Source organism: Hyperolius riggenbachi, chromosome 3, assembly GCF_040937935.1.
Source record: "Hyperolius riggenbachi isolate aHypRig1 chromosome 3, aHypRig1.pri, whole genome shotgun sequence".
Lineage (NCBI taxonomy): Eukaryota > Metazoa > Chordata > Amphibia > Anura > Hyperoliidae > Hyperolius > Hyperolius riggenbachi.
In genome coordinates, this window is record NC_090648.1 from 215,027,180 (window position 1) to 215,048,952 (window position 21,773).

Consider the following 21,773-nt stretch of genomic DNA (forward strand, 5'->3'; position numbering starts at 1 on the left):
ATTGTTCTGCGGAAAACGTCAGCACTATTTAAAAACCTAATAACCTTTAAAGCAGGGGTCAGGAACCTTTTTGGCTGAGCGAGCCATAAACGCCACATATTTTAAAATGTAATTCCCTGAGAGCCATACAATATGTTTCAAACTAAATACAAGTACAATTGGAGCGGCCGTTAGTTTTGGAGAGAGGGTGAGTAAGTTAGTAGTGCATGCTACAGTAGTAGCGTACCTACTTTGAAAATGTTACTTGCGCTGCCACACTATGCTGTGCTGCTTGATCAGTGTAGCTTAGTTAATCAACCCCATACTGATTTGTCTGTGAGCCAGATGCAGCCATCAAAAGAGCCACATCTGGCTCCCGAGCCATAGGTTCCCTACCTCTGCTTTAAAAGATATATGTAGTGCAGTAATCCTTATTAACTGTCCTGTGTACATGTGAATAATAGAAAATAGCCACCTCCCTCACATGAAGGCATTCCTTACTCCATATTGCACTATGAATCTTCCAGCCTCCTAAAGGTACACACAGTATAAAGGTGGCCAAGGATAAAGGATTTGACTCATCTGCTGGGAATCAATTCCCCAAAATGTCAGTTTTATTGATTTATGAACATTTTTGTCTAAAAATTGACTGAAAATATTGATCAAACAGGTTCAGAAATTTAAAATAATTGGGGGTGGGGCAACAGCATTGGCAGATTGATGGCCTATAGCTCTGCATTGCATCAAAAATTGCAACTCTGCAGTTCGAATTATTATTATTATTTTTTTCTTCAATAGATTCCCTGCTAGAATCTATTGGAAATTGATGTGTTCTGTATGGTATTTATTGATCCCTTTCATAAAGAAACCTATCTTTTTGGAACATTGGGTTGAAATCTATAAATGCTAGGTACACACCATACAATTTTCTGTTCGATTCTTCTGTTAGCTTTTTTTCCATGTTGTAGGTAAATCTATCTGGCAGGTAAATCTAAGAGAAAATCTAACAGAAAATTGTATGGTGTGTACCTAGCACAAAGTGTATGGCCAGCTTTAGATGAGTATGAGTGAACCACTTTCCATTCATACCATAATTATGGAGAGAGTGCCTGCTAATCCCAGTGCCCTTTGATTATTCATATAACTTTTTATAGAATAGTGGATGCAGGTTACAATGTTCAGACTGAGAAGCTTGAGCTCCAGTCACATGAGATGAGTATAGTTAGTATCCATTTATTTTAAGTACACAAACCAGTAAAATAAATGCACTTTTCCTGTGAGGTTTGTTATAATTGGAAGGTAAAAAGTAGTATGTTTCCATGAGGATTTGGCAGCAGGCGTGGTAAACAGATCCATGTCAGATTCATTCAGTGAGCATCAGGATACCTGGTCTGCTTACCTGTTCTTTGTGAGTAGCAGGGACCACAGCCAGCCTAAAAGTGTTTCCATTGTTGTCTGTGGCCTCATTAGGGAAATACTGTCTTGTTTTTTTTTTTTTTTGTTTTTTTTTCTTTATTCAGTCCAGGTTTCCTTATTGCCACCACTGTTTGTTTTTTCCAGCCTAAGTAAAACAACCCGAGTGTGTGTATTTGTGACCCTGTTTGTCATAGTATTTGCTATTCTAGAATTCCAGTATTGTCTAAAGATGTTTTGCAAGCTAAAGGAAACAGAAGGCTGACTGTATCATTAATGTCTGGGTTTTTTTTTTTTTTTAATACCCATTGTCTTTTTGTTTTTTTTTTGTAGAACCTGTAGCAATGGCTACTATTCATGAAATCCTAGGCAAGCTAAAGCTGGAAGGAAATGTAAGTACCATTAAGCAGTGTTTACATAGATGGTTGAGCATCGTAGACTCTTGTCTGACTTACATCAGAGCTAGACGGTCTCTGCTTCTCCCGATTCACTTTGCTGAAGTGACTTTCACTTCCCTTTGCAGCAGTCCGTCTCCAGTGCGCCAGCATGTGGTACCGTCAGGCCTAGCACCAACTTTGATGCTGAGAAAGATGCTGCAGCCCTTGAAACTGCCATCAAGACAAAGGGTAGGTCCCCTAAAAACTCAGTACTGTAGCTCTAAAATAATTGAAACTTATGTGATACAAAGTTGAAAAATGAACCCAGAAGAGAATAGTCACGGAATCTGTGTGATAATTGGTGTCTGGCTCAGCCAGAAAATTCCATTGTAGGGAGAGGAGATGTTTTGGTGCCTGGCCATTGCCCTGAAGATATATATTATATATATTCAGGCTCTGCCCTACCCGTGCCTAGAAGAACCAGGTACACAATCTTGTCATTAGAGGAGAGGAAGTGGATGAATTGAGTAGCAATAGCAATTCATTACCATTAGTTCAGTACTGGTTAACTGCAATAACCTGCAGGAGGCAAGGAGTGAGGAGAACAAATGCATTCAAATCTCCATGCATCCAGGAATGGAATTAAAGTCAATCACAGCCACTAGCTGCCACAGCCACTAGCTGCTGGTTAATTTTACCAAGTTGCTGGCTTCAGTGGCTCTGTTACTTTCACTTCTGGAGTCAATGGAAGTAAACCTGTTAAGAGAATTGTTTGCTCATGCTAGAGTGAATGAGTACGGTACTATAAATGATTAGTAATTTGCTTATGAGAAGCTATTAACCTAGTGTTGCCATATGAAAGTTGCCTCCAGGCTGGTCAAAGTCCAAGGAAGTGATAACATTTTGTTGTTTATTGCCACAGAAACCATTTTACATAATCCATTACTGTTGATATATGCTAGATTATTGACTCTGTCCTGTCCTGAAAACTTTATAATGTCAGTCTTCAAGAGAAACTGTACTCTGGTGAATATTAATTTTTATGCATTTTTGTTCATAAATATTTACTACAGGGTGAAACTGATTTTCAATTTAACTTTTCTAATAAAGCACAGCACTTGTAGGTACTCTCTTTAAGCTTCCATAGACATGAGCTGTCCGTTGCCTGATGGGCCAGATTCTACAGTATTCTGTAGCCTTACAGATGCAGCAGGCAACTTCTGGCTGACAGAATTTGGAACTGCTGATCACATTAGAAAACTTACTCAGATTGGCGCTAATTCCTGCTGCATCTGTTGCACTACCTTATTTTACCTCATGAGCACTCACAAGTATGTTCAGCTGAGCTAGATGTTCATGTGTTGTGTGGGTGTGTGTGTGTTGCCTAGCCTGAATACCATGGTGGCTGACAGAGGTGCCTGTACTATCAGCTGACTTCTGGTTCCCATCATTAGCCCAGCACTGCTGACTGCAAGTCATAAATAGGAAACACTTGTGTGTAGCATATGGTGTCTGACAAGAACAATACTGACTATATATCCATTCACCCCAGCACAGCTTTAAAATGTCTGGCAATAAAGTCAGTGAATGTCTGTCAGTTAAGGCATGTTAACGAGCTTGTTTTATAATGTTGTGGTTTTGTTTACAAGGTTTATGAGGCTGTATGTCATTAACTGGGAAATAACTGGTAAATTGGCATTTGTGGGTTGTGCCATAGTCCATAAAGAGAAGTGACAGCACCGAGACGTTGCTGCACTCTTCCCACCCAGAAACCTTATAGGAACTGTAATGGCCCATACTCACGGGCACAATTGTCGCCGCAACCCCGTGACACGCGCGTGTTGCGGCGACAGGTGGCCCGTGAGTATGAGGCGCGCACCCCGAACCGTCGCTCGTCGCTTCTGTTGCCAGGCGATTGGCGTCGGTCAATCGCATGGCGACAGTTGCCGCTGCAACTTCGCCGCAACTGTCGCTAGTCCGCGTGTGTATGCGGACTAGCGACAGCAACTAATAGACAGTCCACGGCGCTTCCGGCGAGGCTTCAAGTTGTACAGGCTGATATGAACCTCTGAGGTTTCCTGGAGGGTCACCTAAACCATACTAGCTCCAGCCCTATTACCAATAGTTTGTTTCTCATATGTAATCACTTTGTCTGCTGGGAGACGCTGTTAGTGTGCATGAGGATAAAACTAAGTACACATTGTTTCTAGGTACCAGATTGTTGCTTGCCTCTCTGCTGTGTATTGTGTGCTGTCCTATCCAGTGGAAAAAAAGAGGCAGGAGGCTCCCCTTGTGAACTCTCATTGAGGGGAAAATGTAATGCTTTGAATGAATCCAGCATGGCTGGCTGGAGGAGGCAGTGGCCAAATATGGGGGATTTCTGTCGCAAATGATTTCTGGGGAAATTAGTCAGCTGTCTGCAATGCACTCATTGTCTGTATTTCTTCAACAATTAAAGAACCACTAAAGCAAAACTAATGACATCCTGCTACCCCTTCAATTTATGTAATAGCAACAAAATAAAGCAAACTAAACATTTCTGCATACTTTGTGGTTGAAAAAAAAAAAATCTTAAATGCCACTTTAGTAAGCCAAGCCAGGAGAGCATGTGGAGCCTGTAGTTACATCAGCCATATAAAAAAGACCAATGGTACATCTGAGAACAGAAGTAATATAGAAAGAAACGGCAGATGAGTTGCTTGAGTATTAATTAGAAATTCATCACACATTCAGTCATGTACAAAATCACACAAGTATGTAACGGCCACGGAATATGTTGGTGCTTTATAAGCCAATAATAAGAAGTGAGAGTCCATTATGGTCAAAATCACAAAACTGTACAGAAGAAATCTTGGAGTGTGTACACAGCAATGAGTGCAGGGAGGTAATTGCTTGCCAGGAGACCAGTAATAAGTTCAGCTGACAGATAACAAGCTGTCAGATATTGGAAAGAGATATTGCTGGCACTTTTTTAGAGCTATGTCTTGGGTATTTTATTCTGCTGCTGTGACATGAATGACCTATAGGGTGGCCTTTTCACTAAAATTGCCCTTCAATAAGTAATCGGCCCTGCCCACTCAGCATTGCTCGGATATTATAGCCAAAAGTTGATATTCTCAGTGATCTGTGCCAATGCTAGATAAAATACCCATTGTGCACTAATACATAATAATAAACAAACACATTTCTTTTTAAATGCGATATTGATTTCCAGTAGAGTTCCTGTGATGGGAGTTTACACACTACTTCTCAGGCTTTGAATGAGGTGTGGTAGTAACTTGCTTGTATCCCATATGCCTGTTATCCCTGATACTGTTCTTCTCTCTTGCTGACAGAGCATCACTCCCCTGCTTCCTCTACATTCCAGGTGCTCACTGTAATGGGAAATTCCTCTAGTTGTTAGAGGTCCTCAGAGGGACATATCCACAGCAATAATGCCTGGCCCAAAAGCCTGTGTGCCAGGAAAACTCAGCAAGCCAAAACCTGCTTCAGGGATGGAGGAAACACAGAGATTTCCTCTTGGCTCTGCTTTTACTTATTTATTTCATAATGGAATATTCCTTAATAAATAGGTTCACAGGAGGGTGGAGTGTTCCGGCCATGTAATATTTTGTCTCCTAATTGCACACATCACATTCTCCTTGCCTGGCCTTAATGGCTACAGCTTAGCCTCAAACGTAATTAGAAAGGCCATCACTTAGCCTATTGATATCAGTGATGTGAAATGGCAGAGAACAAATACTTCCCATTATCCTGAGATGAGACTCGAGCACAGGCAATGCATTATTCAGATGGACAAAAATAAACCTATTACTGTGTGCTGGAGCCAGCATAGGTTGCTGATCTTTCATTTACCAGCTATACTCTATTCTATCTATCTATCTATCTATCTATCTATCTATCTATCTATCTATCTATCTATATATATATATATATATATATATATATATATATAATCTCATCAGAGAGATGAGGCATACTACAGCTGGGTGGTATTCCAGCACAGGTTATCAGAATCCATCACTTAAGGCGCGTACACACGCCGGATTTAGTAATGCCAACAGAGTGCAGAGGCAGTACAGCTGCAGTAAAGTGTAGCGTACAGGCTGCTGCTGCTGCAAAAAAGAAAAAAAAAAGTCATGTTTGTAAACAGAAAGCAGGCTGTTTGTTTAACTACTTCTGGATCACAGGCTCTGGTCTCTTTAAGGACGAGCTCTTTTTTTATTTTTTTACACTTCGAGCCAATCAGGAGGTCAGGAGCCAATGAAAAACCGCTCCAGACACCGTTCTAGGGCTACATTATCTTTTGACAGCTGAGTTCTGTGCTGGCTGGGACGTTCTTTTGTGTCTTGTGCTCGGGCGCCACATCAGGCTTTGGCAGCCACAAGTGCAGCGTAGTTTTAACTGCACACGATCCTGAATCGGTTAAGGAGACAAAAATGTATTTGCTTTATTGACTAAGGAGCCATTTAGGCCAATTTCATAGTTGTGTTATAGATACACATCTTGTTAATGCTAATTATTTGTAATGAAGCTCAGCCTGGCTAACTTGAAAGATGTGATGTCCCATTGCTGGGGGTTGCACCTAAAATATCCCTGTCACTTTAAGATACTTAACTTATTGCCACTCCTGTAACTGCAATTAGTGGACTGACTAAAGTGCTTTACAGCATTTCAGTACCATGACTCTCAAATGACTACCCAAATTAAGTCCCTTCTTCTGTTTTTAGCCATCTGTGCTAGAGATGGTCAGTGATATGATTGTCAGTGATGGTCAATGAAATAATTGCAAGTGGATGCACTATTATGCAAATGTGTGCAGCTTGACCATGCACCCATCAAATCCTGCCAAGGTGGAATTTGATTCATTTGCAACCTGCATAAATGTGCGCATAACGGTTGCATAATTCATTGGAATTATTTGTAACTCACTGACATCCCTAATCTATGACAGGTTAAGACTATGTGCGTTCCTAATCGTTTTTACAGAACGCGTATGGGCAGACTTTGCGCATAGAAACGGCTACTAATGTTTTCTAATGGCCTCGTTCACATGTATGCGTATGAGACGCATACGTTTCTCATCCACATTGCTGCACGCAGTTCTGTGCGTCACGCACAGAAACTGACACAATAAAAGTCTATAGATGCGTACCAAAAACGCGTACTATTGTGTTTTTAGCGTAAGTTTCCCTCTGTTTACCATAATTCTTTTCTGTTTCCTGCGTGACGTGTGTGTGCAAAACGCAATAGAAAACTAATTTGAACGCTAGAAAACCGCATACAAATGCATGCGTTTTTCAACTGCGTTTCTTTGAATTTTTATGCATTCTGTAAACACTGACAGTATGAACAGGGCCTAAAGTAAGTCTTATGGGGCTACTCATCCTCTGGACTCCAGTTAGAAAAGGTGTAGTCTGCCAGGGTCTTGGAGTGTACAGGAAGCAGCCTGTGGCTCTGTAAAGGGGAGGAGTCTAATGGATGTCATTCAACCAATCCTAAGGTACTCACAGGGACTTTAGAGTGCTTTTCTATTTAGATACAGTGAGGGAATAATAAAGCCAAAAATATTTTTCACGAAAGTCCACTTTAAATCTTAAAGTAATTCTATCAGTGCTGTCTTATTGTTTTACTATACATTTTTTTTTAGAACTGTTAAGCCGATTTTTGGCTATGTCCAGTATTTGTCTTCAGCAAGAGATGATCAATGAAATGCTAATTTTGAGTCGCATGAAATGTTACAATTGTTATGCATATTGAAATTGGACCAATCTGGTGCATTTGTTGTAGATATGTATTGGCTCAATTCCAAGTTGCATCTTACATATTGTCTTAACCACAGTGTTGTCCTGTAGAAGTAGTAGTTGCTGCTGCTGTTTTATGTTGTCTATACTGTATTAATACCAATTCTATTTATTTCAGGTGTGGATGAACTAACCATCATCAGCATTCTAACAAACCGCAGCAATGAACAGAGGCAGGACATTGCATTTGCCTACCAGAGGAGAACCAAGAAGGTACATTATTCTGATATTGCCTGTATTTAAACTTAGATGTGGGTTTGCTAAAAGCAGGATTTGCAGTCAAGTAATTCAGGCCCCTTTCAGAAGGATGGCTGAACTGCGTGTTTGACAAGCAATGTCAAAATATAAGTGAAGACGCCGAGAGCCCAGTGTAGTATGTACTGTAAATTGGGTATGGAAGGTAAGTATAGGTAGGTTACACTCACAAACAAGGGTTACCATCCAGGTAACCACTATGGAGGAGGTGAGGAGATTAGACCTGTCCCCACTCAGAATTAAGAAGTCGCTCTCTGTAGATCGGGAAAAAGGAAGAATTCCCCTCCACCAGGGGTGGAAACAACTGCAATACAAAAATGTACAGAGGCGCCAACAGGGTAAAAACAATCTTTCTTTTAAAATGGATAAAATGAAGTAGGTAGCGGTGGACTCACTCCTCCAAAACAGACACGTAGCCAGGCTACGTACCGGACCGCATTGGTGATATGCTCCTATTTATTGCCTGAGGAAGTGGGATATACCCGCGAAACGTGTTGCACCTTGTTCGGAGTATGTAAATAAACTGATTTTTGCTTAAAACGGCAATTTTTTGTGTTTGTTTTGGACGGGTAAGTCCACCGCTACCTACTTCATTTTATCAATTTTAAAGAAATATTGTTTTTACCCTGTTGGCGCCTCTGTACTACTACTATTGCAGTGTTTGACAAGCAGTTCAGTCTTTCGTCTGCTGCCTGCCATTGCAATTTGGTTGTAATTTAAATGCACATGTTGCACATGTTGACACGTGGTGTTACCGGCCGGCGGAGGAATGAGATGTTGAGATCTCACTCTATGGGGGGGGGGGGGGGGGGGGGGGGTTTCCTGTCTGGCGGCAATACCAGGTGACTAGTGCCTGGCCTGTGCAGTAGAGCAGCTGACAGGCGGTGATTTCACCGGTTGTCAGCTGCCTGTGTGAAAAGACAGTTAGTGTGCTGCAAGCACATACTTTATTTGTTGAAGCCAACAATCTCCAACTCAAGAAGCTGCATGCTGGTATTCTTCCTGGTCCTTATGCAGCTTAAAAAAATGGACCAAACAAAATCCACCGCCATCTCATTTGATTGGTGGATTTTTAAGCTGCATACATTTTCAGAGAAAATTTGCATAATCATGCATCGACTCAAAATGATTTGCATCTCATTATCCATCCCTACTGGAGACATTCAGCTTGTGATTCTACCATCAGCTTTTCTTTTTAAAAGACAGAGCTGGGAATCCATAGGGTTTAGTGCTATCATGTCACTGATATATGTAAGCTCTACTCTCAGCATGTACTCCATCTGATGTTTGCACATGCTTGTAAGGTTTACTGGTGTTTTTATGTTGGGTAATATGATGGGCCACTACCCTCCTGCCACCAGGAAGAGGGCTTGCTGCAGGTCACTGTTAGCCCACATTTCCCACCAATTGAATTGTTTGGGGCACCAGTAGACCCTGGAAGCAGCCCATAAATGGCCAATGGTTAGGGAGGATAACCTCTGAACAGCTAAGTGAGTCATTAGTCACTAGAATAACCTTTGATAGAAGGAACATTGAAATAGGTAATTACGTCTGATAAAAGTGGCTGGTTTGGCACTGAAAGTGATGCCTACCTCACACAATGAACAGTTGCAATCTGCTGATATCTTCACCTGCCCAAAAGTGTGGGTTTTATGAGGAAAAGATGGTCAGTGAGTGGTTATGCCCATTCAGTACTTGTCTGACCAATTTCTGCTGAAACTACAACATTGCCATGACAGTGCCAATCTGCAGACTAAAGTATCATCTCTATGGCTGCCTAACATGTACTATGATTACTTTATCATTCATGAGAATTTCATATAACAATCTACTTCTTTACAGGATCTTCCATCCGCTCTGAAGGGTGCCCTCTCTGGACATCTGGAAACCCTCATCCTTGGACTGATGAAGACCAGGCCTCAGTATGATGCTTCAGAATTAAAAGCTGCAATGAAGGCAAGGGACCCCCATACTGATTTCAGTTAAATACTGAACAATGATGTGCCAATATCATTTCACAATTTCTGTGACGTTTAGATAGTATACATGGTTAAACATGCCAGTGCAATTCCCTGCATAAAATTACTGGCGTACCCCCATTCGTGCCAGGAGAGTCTGACTTTACCTTGCAGCAAAGTGTTATGGATAAAACCGAGTACGTTTATGCTGACTAAGATGAACTAAAGTCAAATTCAAACCACTCTCAAAATTGAGACCAGAAAAATGCTGTAGCTAGCTTTTAACAATTTTTGATGGCTAGTCTCCTGTACCATCCCAACCAGTATGCACTATACAGGATATCATTTTAATGTGTAGCTAGCTTACCATGGTTGCTGTTGGTAGCAATGAAAGTCGAGCACAATACAATAGCACAATGGAAACCGTTGGGACTGCTGTTAAATGACTCCTGACTAGTTTTGGTTAGGACACACCAAGCAATAAGTAGCACAGCTACTAGATGCAGTGGAAAGCCTATATTATAGCCAGTCAGTATATGACTGACTGACTGGTAAGGCCTGCAATCCCACCTAAAGTCCACAAAAGGACTTATATAGACACAAAGATCAAATTGAACTGTTTTCTGACACAAGGATAAAGCTACAGCTACTACTTCCTGTGTCAATTTCAAGATGAGCTAGTATTTGCATAACTGGCAGGTAACTCTTTTTTTAGCTAAGCATTTCTAACATGATAATGTAGAATAGATGAACTGATATTTGTATGGGCATCTTTATAGATACATTTTTATTACTGTTCTTTATAATGGAAGTTTTGTGCAGTTGGGATAAAGGACTAGTCAGGTGTTTATATCCATTGGCTTTGGAGTGCCACTAGCTTTGCGGTATCATTGCTTTATGGTGCAATGTCTCATCGCTAATATACTCTTCCTCAGAACGCTTTAGGTTATACAGTGAAATGGATGCCCAACCTTTTTTTTAGGACTGCTTTGCAGTGTGAAGGGTGGGGGGTGTTTGGTGTTGATGGCAGGGGGGCCTTGGTGGATTTCTTTGAGGGGGATTTTGTGATGTGCGGATGTTTGTCTCTGCCCTCTCTCCCTAGTTTCATTCATGCATAGCGTCTCACCAGGTGGCGCTGTCTTCTCATTAGAGAGGATGGCGCCACCTGGTGACACTCTGCTGCACACTGCTCTGCGTGAATTAAACTAGGGAGAGAGGCCAGGCCCATGGACTGGGGGTTAAGGACCCCTTCACTAAATATAGTTTAAATTATTACACTCCTTTTTTTTTTTTCCCACAGTAATATGTCGTCTTTGAACATATTTGCCATTTGGAAATTATTTTAAAATTTTTCACACCTACTTAAAGACGCTGTTGATGTCATTTCTTTAGGGCCTTGGCACAGATGAAGACACACTTATTGAGATCATCTGCTCTCGAGACAACGCAGAGCTCCAAGCAATCCAGGCTGCATACAAAGAGTGTGAGTGTGTGACTGACAGACATGCTGTAGCAAGTGCATACAAGTGCCAGGAAAGGCCTGAAAGCATGCCTGTACTAACCATTCACTTTCATCAACCCAACTACAAGTCCCTCCTTATTCTGACACCAAGCTAGCTAATTGCTTTATATTATTTACCCAAACTTAGCTGGAGCAATGGTACAGATGAAGGATCAGTGTGACACCTGCTGGTGAACAGACTCCAGTTCATGTGTGCAGCTAAACTTAACCTCCTCTGTGGATTGCATTTTACTGTAGAGAATGCCATTTTTTTACCACCTGACGAGTCAGTGGGGAGCATTTATCATGAGTGTCTGAGACAAAATATTGGAAGGTTTTTTTTTGGAAATCCATGCAGAACTGTCTCAGACATCCTAAGGAATCACTAAATAGTGCAGTTTCCTTCTTAAAGTGAACCAGAGACGAAGCACCCTAGTGTATTTTACCATATATATCAGTGGGAACATTAGAGAAAACACCTACCCTGCTCTCTTTCATTCTTCACTGCACAGCTTGTGTCTTATCAGCCCTGATAAAATCCTCGACTGAGCATCCAGTCTGGCTTTGCTCAGGAGTCATTATATTTGAGTCTGTGTTCTCTGGTGTCTTTTCCAGCCCAAGCCTGCCCCCTTGTGGCTCTGCTCAGGAATCATTATCGCTGAGTCATCATAGCAAAGCCAGACTGAATGCTCAGTCGGGGATTTTATCAGGGCTGAAAAGAAGCAAGCTGTGCAGTGAAGAATGAAACAGAGAGCAGGGTAGGTGTTTTCTCTAATGATATGTATGGTAAAATACATGAGGGTGCTTTGTCTCTGGTTCACTTTCAACTGTTAGGAATAGGAGGATTTGGGAAGGTTTCCTGAGAGTGCAGTGTGTAATGGATATTGCTGTTGCTGAGGTAACCAATACTTCTGCTGTATTGCATCAATGCCCAGCACTGGAAGGGTTGAGCACAAAACAGCTTCACAGATTCAGGTGGGGGGCACTTCACAAATCATGCCTAGCCTGCACTGCTGCACAATTTGTAGAAGTGTTTTCAAGCACTTTTTAATCTGTGGCAGTTTAGGGATGGATTTGCACTTTTCTTAACTGTAGTGCAGTTCTAGAAATTCACACTAAACTGCTTCTATTACGTAGAATTTAAGAAGTTTCTTATTATCATGCAGAATTGTTCCCCATGCTGGTTACAACTGTTTAAGAAGAAAAACCTGTCGGTAATGCTTTTATAAATCTGGCCCACTGTTTATTAGGTGTGTTCTAGCTCCATGGAAGTGCCACATAAGTACTGCAGGCAAAATCCGGGAACTTGCATCTTTGTGATGTGAAATGTTCCACAGGCTGAGGACTGGAGATGCTATCAGCTTGCCTCAGTGTAGTGTGACAAACAGAACATGGCTGCCTTCATTGTATCACAGCAATAAATAATCGTAAACTTTTGAAGCTGTGTGCAGCTAGATTTGCTGTGTAAACTATCTAAACTTTAGATAAGCTATATAGTCAAGTTACTTGTTATAATTACTTTTCCATCTCAGATCCGCTTTAATCAATTACACAAAACAGCATTGTGGGAAGGAGTACTGAGCTCAGGCCAGTGGTTTCTCATCTAAGTGAAGCTATGACAGGAGACAGGTGTGCACAGACCCTGATAGAGCAACTCATACAAAAATTACAATATGAAATATACATCTGTTGTCAACGTTAAGTGTAAATTTTTTAAGATTATGAAGTTCTAAATAAAATTACATTAGGGTTCCCTCAATCTTTTTAACTGTTCTCTGATCTAAACCTCCAGATTTTGGTAATGAAGAGCTGTAGAATGTGCAGCTATGTATGATGGGAACTGAGCATCTGGAGAGCTGGATCTCAGCAGCTACACTCAGACCAGTGTTGTGATTGACTAGATTGCATTATTAAAAACCTGGCAGGAGAAATGTTGTCATATTTCTGTAATGAGAATAATGTGTTCCTTTTCCAGTATACAAGACAGAATTAGAGAAAGACATTGTTTCTGATACCTCTGGAGACTTCAGGAAACTGATGGTGGCGCTTGCTAAGGTGAGCAACACAAAATGGCAAGCAAGCCGTTCTCTAACTTAAGGTGGCCACTAATGATACAATTTGCTGAACGATCGTTTACAAACCATTCTTTGTATGAACAATGTGCGCAAGCCTGATTTCCGGGTCAGAAGAGGGTGCTGGAGGGCAATTAGCAGCATCGGAGGGGCAGAAAGGAGAACGGGGGAGTGGTGGGCCTCAGAACAGCTCACCATACATGACAACTCCTCCGTTTCTCCTATATTTTTTGGCTCTGGTATCCTTTAAAGGGACACTTAAGTCAAACAAAAAAAAATGAGTTTTACTCACCTAGGGCTTCCAATAGCCCCCTGCAGCTGTCCGGTGCCCTCGCCGTCTCCCTCCGATCCTCCTGGCCCCGCCGGCAGCCACTTCCTGTTTCGATGACAGGAGCTGACAGGCTGGGGACGCGAGCGATTCTTCGCGTTCCTGGCCACAATACCGCCATCTACGCTGCTATAGCATAAATCATCTGCCATATAGCAGCATAGAGGGTGCTAATGTGTCTGGGAACGCGAAGAATCACTCGCGTCCCCAGCCTGTCAGCTCCTGTCACCGAAACAGGAAGTGGCTGCCGGCGGGGCCAGGAGGATCGGAGGGAGACGGCGAGGGCACCGGACAGCTGCAGGGGGCTATTGGAAGCCCTAGGTGAGTAAAACTCATTTTTTTTTTGTTTGACTTAAGTGTCCCTTTAACAGTCCTTAGGTACCCATTGTAACACTTGCAGTTAGCATTATTTTACATGTACTGTCATACATTGTGTTATGCTGGGAATGCACAATTAGATTTGTAGCTGATTTACTGGCCGATTTTCCGATAGTTTTTCTTATCGATTTTCTCATAAAAGTGAATGAATGAATATCGATCAGAAAAACTATCAAAATCAGATCGGACCTGTTGGAAATTATTTACCGAGCCATCTATCTGCCAAAAAAAACCTTGTGTATTCCCAGCAATAGAATCTGTGCAGGCAGATTGCTCAGTGTTGAGGGCTGCCCATTTCATTGCTGAATGTGGAGAAACCACAATGTCTTAACCCCAAATTATGACACTGATCTTCCAGCATTCAGCAGTAGCTGCCTTCTCCTCTATATGTAGGCATGGGAATGGGCCTTGTGCCTTGAGGCATGGGAACGTGCCAATCAAGCAGTGCCATGATATAACTGACAGTCCCTGAACCGTGGCCAAACAGCACTCGATTATCAGTAAACTGATGGGGCTCTCAGTAAATGGCATTTATGACACTGTATACAACAACCATAAATGTGATGCCAGTGCCCTACAGCCATCGTAACAGTTCCGAGCCTTCCATTAGCAAAGCCACTTGAGGTAATACATACAAAGCTCATATCACATTTGTATAAATTCCAGGAGACTGATGTCATACTTCAAGACAAAGTACAATATTGTGCACTAATGTATTTCTCCCTGCAGTTGTCAGATTACTGAAAAGTATTTACAGTCCATGCTTGGCTGATTATTAACCCTCATTACACACCATTAACTGTAAAAGCATTCAGGGAGAAGTGAATATAAACTGCACGCAGAAAAAAACAGTCCAATCGCGGATCCTGATGGAATGGATCCTCTAACGCAGGGGTGTCAAACTCAAATACAAAGTGGGCCGAAATTGTACACTGGGACCTAGTTGCGGCCGAAATTGTACACAGGGACCTAGTCGCAGGCCAACCTCAATGTTTACTGGCCATCTTCCTCCCTTATAAAGTTCTCTGGTGTCTAGTGGTTCTCCCTCCCCTGTGCAGTTCCCTGGTGTCTAGTGAACCCCACCCTCCTCAATACAGTTCCCTGGTGTTTAGTGCTTTCCCCCTACTTCCCCATATGCCTTCCTTGGTGTTCTAGGACTTCACCTCTAATGTAGCTTCCCTGGTGGTCTAGAGTGGCCAATACATAATGATGTAGGGGAAACCACTTGAGGGCCGAATTTAATGGCTCTGCACTCTGCACATGCGTGTGACACCACAATGACGTCCTGGCCAGCAAACGCGTGCTGTAGTACGCATGCAACCATGCCAGCCAACGCGTAATGATCCCGACCAAGCCGACCAGAAGACGGGGACACCAGTGCAATTACAGGTGAACCAGGGAGCAGAAAGAAGAACGGGGGGAGCGGTGGCCATCAGGACAGCTCACCATAAATGCCTGCTTCTCCATTTCTACTTTTGGGCTCTAGTATCCTTTAAAGAAAGCGTTGCTTTACTCATGCAGTAATGAAGTCTCCAACATTACAAGAACAAAGTGTCCAGACTTTGTCACTATGGCTTTGCGCACACACTTGGTTCTTGCCATGAATCTAGTGTTAGTACCATGGCACATACTCAAGAGTTCAGACCCACATTAAAGCTTTGCTAAACTCAAAATTTAGAGAGGTAAATTCCAATTCCACAGAGGATATTGTTATGTATTTTCTAGCACTGACATTTCTAAACCATATATAGACGCCAAGCACTGCACAGAAATCCTGTTTCAGGGGCCAAATGACACTGCAGTACAGCGTACATTCTATTTTCTCTGGGTTCAGCTGTTGGGTGCAGGTCTGTTAGATGTGATCATGTGACGTCTGGAGTAGAATGAACAATCCATGCCAGACTACATTTTTCCAGCATTCCTGCATTCTAGCAGAAACTGCTCTATGGGAGAAGAAGGGACTTTGTAGTTGGAAGTAGATGCTGAGCAGTTATACCTCCTCGACTTGGTGAGATGCTAATCATTCTAAGATGATCCAGAATCATGCAACTGTTGTATGTAAGTGTAGGTAGCTTGAAAATGGAGCTACTGAGTTCCACTAATGTGGATTTGATTGGTGCATTTTCAAGCTTTTTACATTTGTATACAAAATTTGCATAGTTCTGCATGAACTTAAAAGGGTTTGCATATCATTGACCAACCCTACTGCCCCCCCCCCCCCCCCTTCCCGAAAGTAAAAGGGTGAAGCCTGTATGGATAGGTGTTGAGCTGCAGTAAACAGGACTACATGGATTTTTTATTTTAACTTGAACTATGTACATCAATTTACACGCCTTTTGACGTTCTCTTGTTATACATGTTGATTTAGTTGGTCAGTTGTATGACAGTAGTTAATGTCTTCCCTCCCACGGTTAGAGGCAGTCACACCTGGATTGTGCTGGGCATCTAAAACAGTCCTAATAACAAAACCTGTAAAACCTCCATGTTGCTGTTGTTTATAGATGTTGCCAATTCACCACAACTGTAAATGCAATATAAATCTGATATCCATCAATACACACATAATATGACTCAAAATGAAACTCTGGCTACTCTATATGCTTGTGTGCAGGGTAAAAGGGACGAGGAGTGTTCTGTGGTGGACTATGAGAAGATTGACCAGGATGCCAGAGTAAGTAGATCTATGCTAGTCACTTCATCACTTCATGCCGATGTTCCGAACCTTTTAGTGGACTTGCTCAGTTTCCCTAATGATATCATATAACACAAACGTGTATCCAGGAGCACCCACACCAGGCTCGGTGCTTAAAGGTGTGTGCCCAGATCCTCACCCTTGTACTCAAGGGTCAGCATGCAACAGTTCCCAAAGGATCGCACCACACTCCAAATGTATTATAAGCTCTTAAACTTTATTGCATCACAGTGATGCAATAAAGTTTAAGAGCTTATAATACATTTGGAGTGTGGTGCCGATCCTATTGGGAACTGATATCATATAACAGTCCTACAGCAATGAGATGACAATTGCTGATCTTTTCTATAAACTGATAATAATAAGGTTCCAGTGGTGAGTGCTAGTGGCGCTCCCTCCCCATTAGAATAGTCTGTCTGGAACTCCCGCTAAGGTTTATGTGGAGATGGACTGTGGCGGCTCCAAAAGCTGATCATCCATACCCTGCTCTAAAGTGATGATCCATGCAATAATAGTATCCCATAATGCAACTGATTACTTTGACCGAGGAGTAGTAGTCAATTCTCCACATAGCTGCATAGTAGTAATCTCTGTAAAGGCTTGTTCACACCCAGGGCGTTTTTGCATTTTTTTGAGCGCCGGCGACTTTGAAAAAGCCCTAAAATACCTCGTGCAATGAATGCTTATGGGATAGTTACATAGCGAGTTTCGTCTGCTTTCCGTTCACAAAAGCGCTGCATGTACCATTTTTAGGGCGATTTTGCTCCAATGGAAGGTATAGAAAAAGCGCGAAACGCTCAAATTGCTTTGTGTGGCAATTGCGTTCGCGATTTTGAGTATAATTACATTGTGTTTATTCTTTTCCAGGTCAGAGAGTTCACTTCCTGACTTGCATCAGGGAGTGAATTAAAATATCGCTCTGCAAAAGCGCTTTTAAAAAATTGCACCGCACAGTGGAGAGCCGGGAGGGGGGAAAAAATCACTTAAAAAGTCGCGAAACACTGACGTTTGCGATTTTAGATGTGAACAAAGCCTAAGAGATTGATTTTATTGGAGTTTACCAATCAATAGAAATTTGCCACTGCTCCTGATCACACTTTTAATCTGTAAACTATTACAGGGGAGAGAATACTTTTACTGGAAGATTTAATTAAAGTGATAAACTTAGGCTTGTATAAGGTTATTTTTTGTTTTCTTGGTGAATGATAGGAGAGGCTGTGGGCTTACATGCAATGTCCTGAATACATGCACTCTGGCAATGTGCAGGCTCTAACCTATTTTTTTTTTTTTTTTTTTTTTTTTTTTTTTACCTAATGTGGCACAGGAATTATATGAGGCTGGAGTGAAGAGGAAAGGAACAGACATATCCAAATGGATTACAATCATGACAGAAAGAAGCGTTCCTCATCTGCAGAAAGGTATGGCACTGTGATACTGCATTTATTGATAACCAATGTACTCATGTTATAGGAATTCATATTCTACTATTCATTCCTCATGTGATCCTATGAATGTTCTAAAGATACTTGTGTATCCATGCTGAGAAAATGTAATAGTCCACAGGTGATGCATGGTCGGGTAGTTATTTATAGATACTTTCCAGTTTGCAGGAACAGGCTAGAACATTTAGCAGCTTAGTATAGAGCACTCTACTGGGACGGTCCCAAGAAAATCTTTCCCCAAGTCTCCCTCTGTGGCATCAGAATTAGTAGACTGACTGCTGCTGAGTAGGGGCTTTCTCACAGCAGCCGGTGGTGGTTTGTGACCTTTTGAACTTAATGCTAGGTACACACCATACAATTTTCTGTTAGATTTTCTCTTAGATTTACCTGCCAGATAGCTTTTTTCCATGTTGTAGGTAAATCTAACAGAAGAATCTAACAGAAAATTGTATGGTGTGTACCTAGCATTAGGCATACCTGAAATATTTAATTATTGTATTTATAAAGCGCCAACATATTACGCAGCGCTGGAACAAAGCTGAAATAAAAATATAAACTTATAAAATACATAATCGTATCTGTAGAATTAATCCTAAATGGAACTTTCCTGAAGTCCCATGTTTGGTTATTTTAATATTTATATTTAACCTTCCTGGCGGTAAGCCCGAGCTGAGCTCGGGCCATGCCGCCGGAAGGCACCGCTCAGGCCCTGCTGGGCCGATTTGCATAATTTTTTTTTTGCTGCACGCAGCTAGCACTTTGCTAGCTGCGTGCAGTGCCCGATCGCCGCCGATCCGCCGCTATCCGTCGCGCCGCAGCAGCCCCCCCACCCCCCCAGACCCCGTGCGCTGCCTGGCCAATCAGTGCCAGGCAGCTCTATGGGGTGGATCGGAATCCCCTTTGACGTCACGACGTCGGTGACGTCATCCCGGCCCGTCACCATGGCGACGGGGGAAGCCCTCCAGGAGATCCCGTTCTTTGAACGGGATCTCCTGATCGCCGGAGGCGATCGGAGGGGCTGGGGGGATGCCGCTGAGCAGTGGCTATCATGTAGCGAGACTTTGTCTCGCTACATGGAAAAAAAAAAAAGAATTGCTGCCCCCTGGCGATTTTTTTTCTTTTTTAGCAAACCGCCAGGAGGGTTAATATTAAGGGTTAAAATCTAGAGCTGAAGTTTCAGCCAGATATTACCCCGACATACGGTAGTTACTATACATTGAGCTCCCAGAGAAAATTATGAACTTTTGAACGTTTCACCACTATCCTGTGGTCAGGAATGTGTGCACAACTACATAGACATTTTATGGCTTCTAATTAGTTTTCAGTACAGCTACCGGTGCAGGCTGGCAGATTAAGCAGTGTGGCCCTGAGGAGCCTATGTGAATTGTGTGTGTCTTCACATTATATCTGTGGGCAGAGATCACAGCAGGACTGGGGAGGTACACCCTATTTTAAATCCAGTAGTTTATTATAAAAATTATGAAGGTCTTATTTTCCATATATATATGCTGGGTTATAAAATAAAAATCCATTTGTATCACTTCAGCTAAAGGTGACTGTTGGAAATCTAGCCTACATTAAGATCAGGGGTACTATAGATGCCATGGCAACTGCTATCTGGCCTAGGAACAAGGAGTCAATTTGCGCCAAACTTACTGTATGCATACATCCCTATGGATCTATTGTATTTAAATCAAGAGGTGAAAAGGTGTGTGTGTGTGTGTGTGTGTGTGTGTGTGTGTGTGTGTGTGTGTGTGTGTGTGTTCACATTTGTGTAGAGCCCCATGATTTTCTGATTGAGATGAATAGACATTAAACTGAGCTGATTGTTTGCAAATGGTGGAGTTAATGTACATTTTGCGTGTTTGTGTGCTGACTTGCATTCTTTGTTGTGCAGTCTTTGAAAGGTACAAGAGTTACAGTCCATATGACATGCAGGAGAGCATCAAGAAGGAAGTGAAGGGTGACCTGGAAAATGCATTCATCAATCTTGGTGAGTATTTTTATTTACTCTTATGGGGAAATTCACTTTGATAAGATTGTTTGCAAGCCTTATTTGTTCCAGAAACATGCTTGTAATCCAAAGCACTGATTCCACTGTAGTTGTCTGGATAGCCTCCTACTGGTATAACTGGCAAACTTTGTAGTTGCATCTAAAGAAAAAGAATGTGGCTCCAACTGGACATGCCTGAAACTTCTTCAGGTCTAGAGTATTCTCAGCCAAGGTGGCGCTGAAAGATTATCTAGAGTAGGTTTATGAGGCTTAAAGTGTACCTGAAGTTAGAACACTAAATTCAGGTTAGATACTATACATACCTATGTAGATGGAAAGCTCTGGATACCATAGAGCCTTAAAGGAATACGATCGATTCACATATTTTTTTTCAATTGACACAGGAATTGTTTGGGAAGTGCTGCTAAGTACTGGTGTATACATTTTAGTAGCAACTTCTTTGTTTACTGTTATCAAAATATTTTCAATCTTTACTGACGCCAAAACTGACGGCTGACTGAGCCATGAGGAGAGGGGAAATTCCCCTCACACTTGATCAGTTAACTCTATGTGTAGCTCTGTGTGTGACAGAGAAGAGAGCTCCCAACAGCTGCAGCTCCTGTGTCCTGTGTTTCTGACTGACGTGTCTGAAGAGAGCAGAGGAAATGTAACTAATTGTCACAGCTTTTTCATACTGTTTTTGCTTTCAGAGTTTGATATGTTTGATATTTGCTTTCTGTAGTCTGATTTGCAACTCTGGCTGTGCATTGAAGCAGACACCCGTTCTGCAATTGATTTGTCCCAATATAGCTAAAACCTACCCTCAATAAATTACAGCTTTTGCCTCTTATATTTAACCACTTCAGCTCCACAGGGTTTTTTGCTTAAAATCCAGAGCAATTTTCACATTTCAGCGCTTCTCCCATTCATTCACCAATAACTTTATTGCTACTCATCAGATGTAAATGATCTATATCTTGTTTTTTTTTGCCACAAATTATGCTTTGTGAGGGTGATATTTGCTTTTAGTAATTATGCTATTATCTGTGCATTTTAAAGGGAAAAATGAGAAAAAAAAAGAAAAAATACACTATTTCTCCATTTCCATGCACTATAGTTTTCAAATAAACAATGTTACCATAGGTAAAACCCACACATTGTATTTGCTAATTTGTCCTGGTTATCTCAACATTTAAATAATGTTCCTAGTACAATGTATGGCGATAATATATTAGTTTCTGGTTTGTGTTTTTTGTTTTCTCATTGTACTCTATCAGTAATTAAAAAGCCCTTATCTTCATGATTAACAGTAATACACTCTCATGGCATACATATTTTAAAAGCTAAGTCCCTAGGGTAACTATGTATTCTCTTTTCAATGCTGTCACTTTTGTTTTTTTTTACTAGTATTTATTTAGGGGTATAGAGTACATGTAAATAACAGTTTTATTGCTTTTCATTCAGTTTTCCAGTAAAAAAAAATCACATGACTTATCCCTTAGTTGTCAAACACCACAAAATCTATTCTCTCACTTGTCACGGTTAAAATGATACCCTATATACATAATCAGATAGCTTATT

The 21,773-nt window shown here is 41.6% G+C and overlaps 1 protein-coding gene across 1 annotated transcript in view; it reads left to right on the forward strand.

Annotated features, from left to right (window-relative positions):
• The window catches only part of ANXA2 (annexin A2), a 45,364-nt gene that overhangs the window by 12,362 nt on the left and 11,229 nt on the right, over nucleotides 1–21,773 (forward strand). Inside the window, exons 2-10 of the mRNA XM_068275697.1 lie at nucleotides 1,726–1,784; nucleotides 1,916–2,018; nucleotides 7,692–7,786; nucleotides 9,671–9,784; nucleotides 11,179–11,269; nucleotides 13,263–13,342; nucleotides 16,677–16,736; nucleotides 18,082–18,175; nucleotides 20,097–20,192. Of these exons, the coding sequence (XP_068131798.1) occupies nucleotides 1,737–1,784; nucleotides 1,916–2,018; nucleotides 7,692–7,786; nucleotides 9,671–9,784; nucleotides 11,179–11,269; nucleotides 13,263–13,342; nucleotides 16,677–16,736; nucleotides 18,082–18,175; nucleotides 20,097–20,192 (781 nt within the window). The 5' untranslated portion in view covers nucleotides 1,726–1,736. The remainder of the gene's footprint in view (nucleotides 1–1,725; nucleotides 1,785–1,915; nucleotides 2,019–7,691; nucleotides 7,787–9,670; nucleotides 9,785–11,178; nucleotides 11,270–13,262; nucleotides 13,343–16,676; nucleotides 16,737–18,081; nucleotides 18,176–20,096; nucleotides 20,193–21,773) is intronic.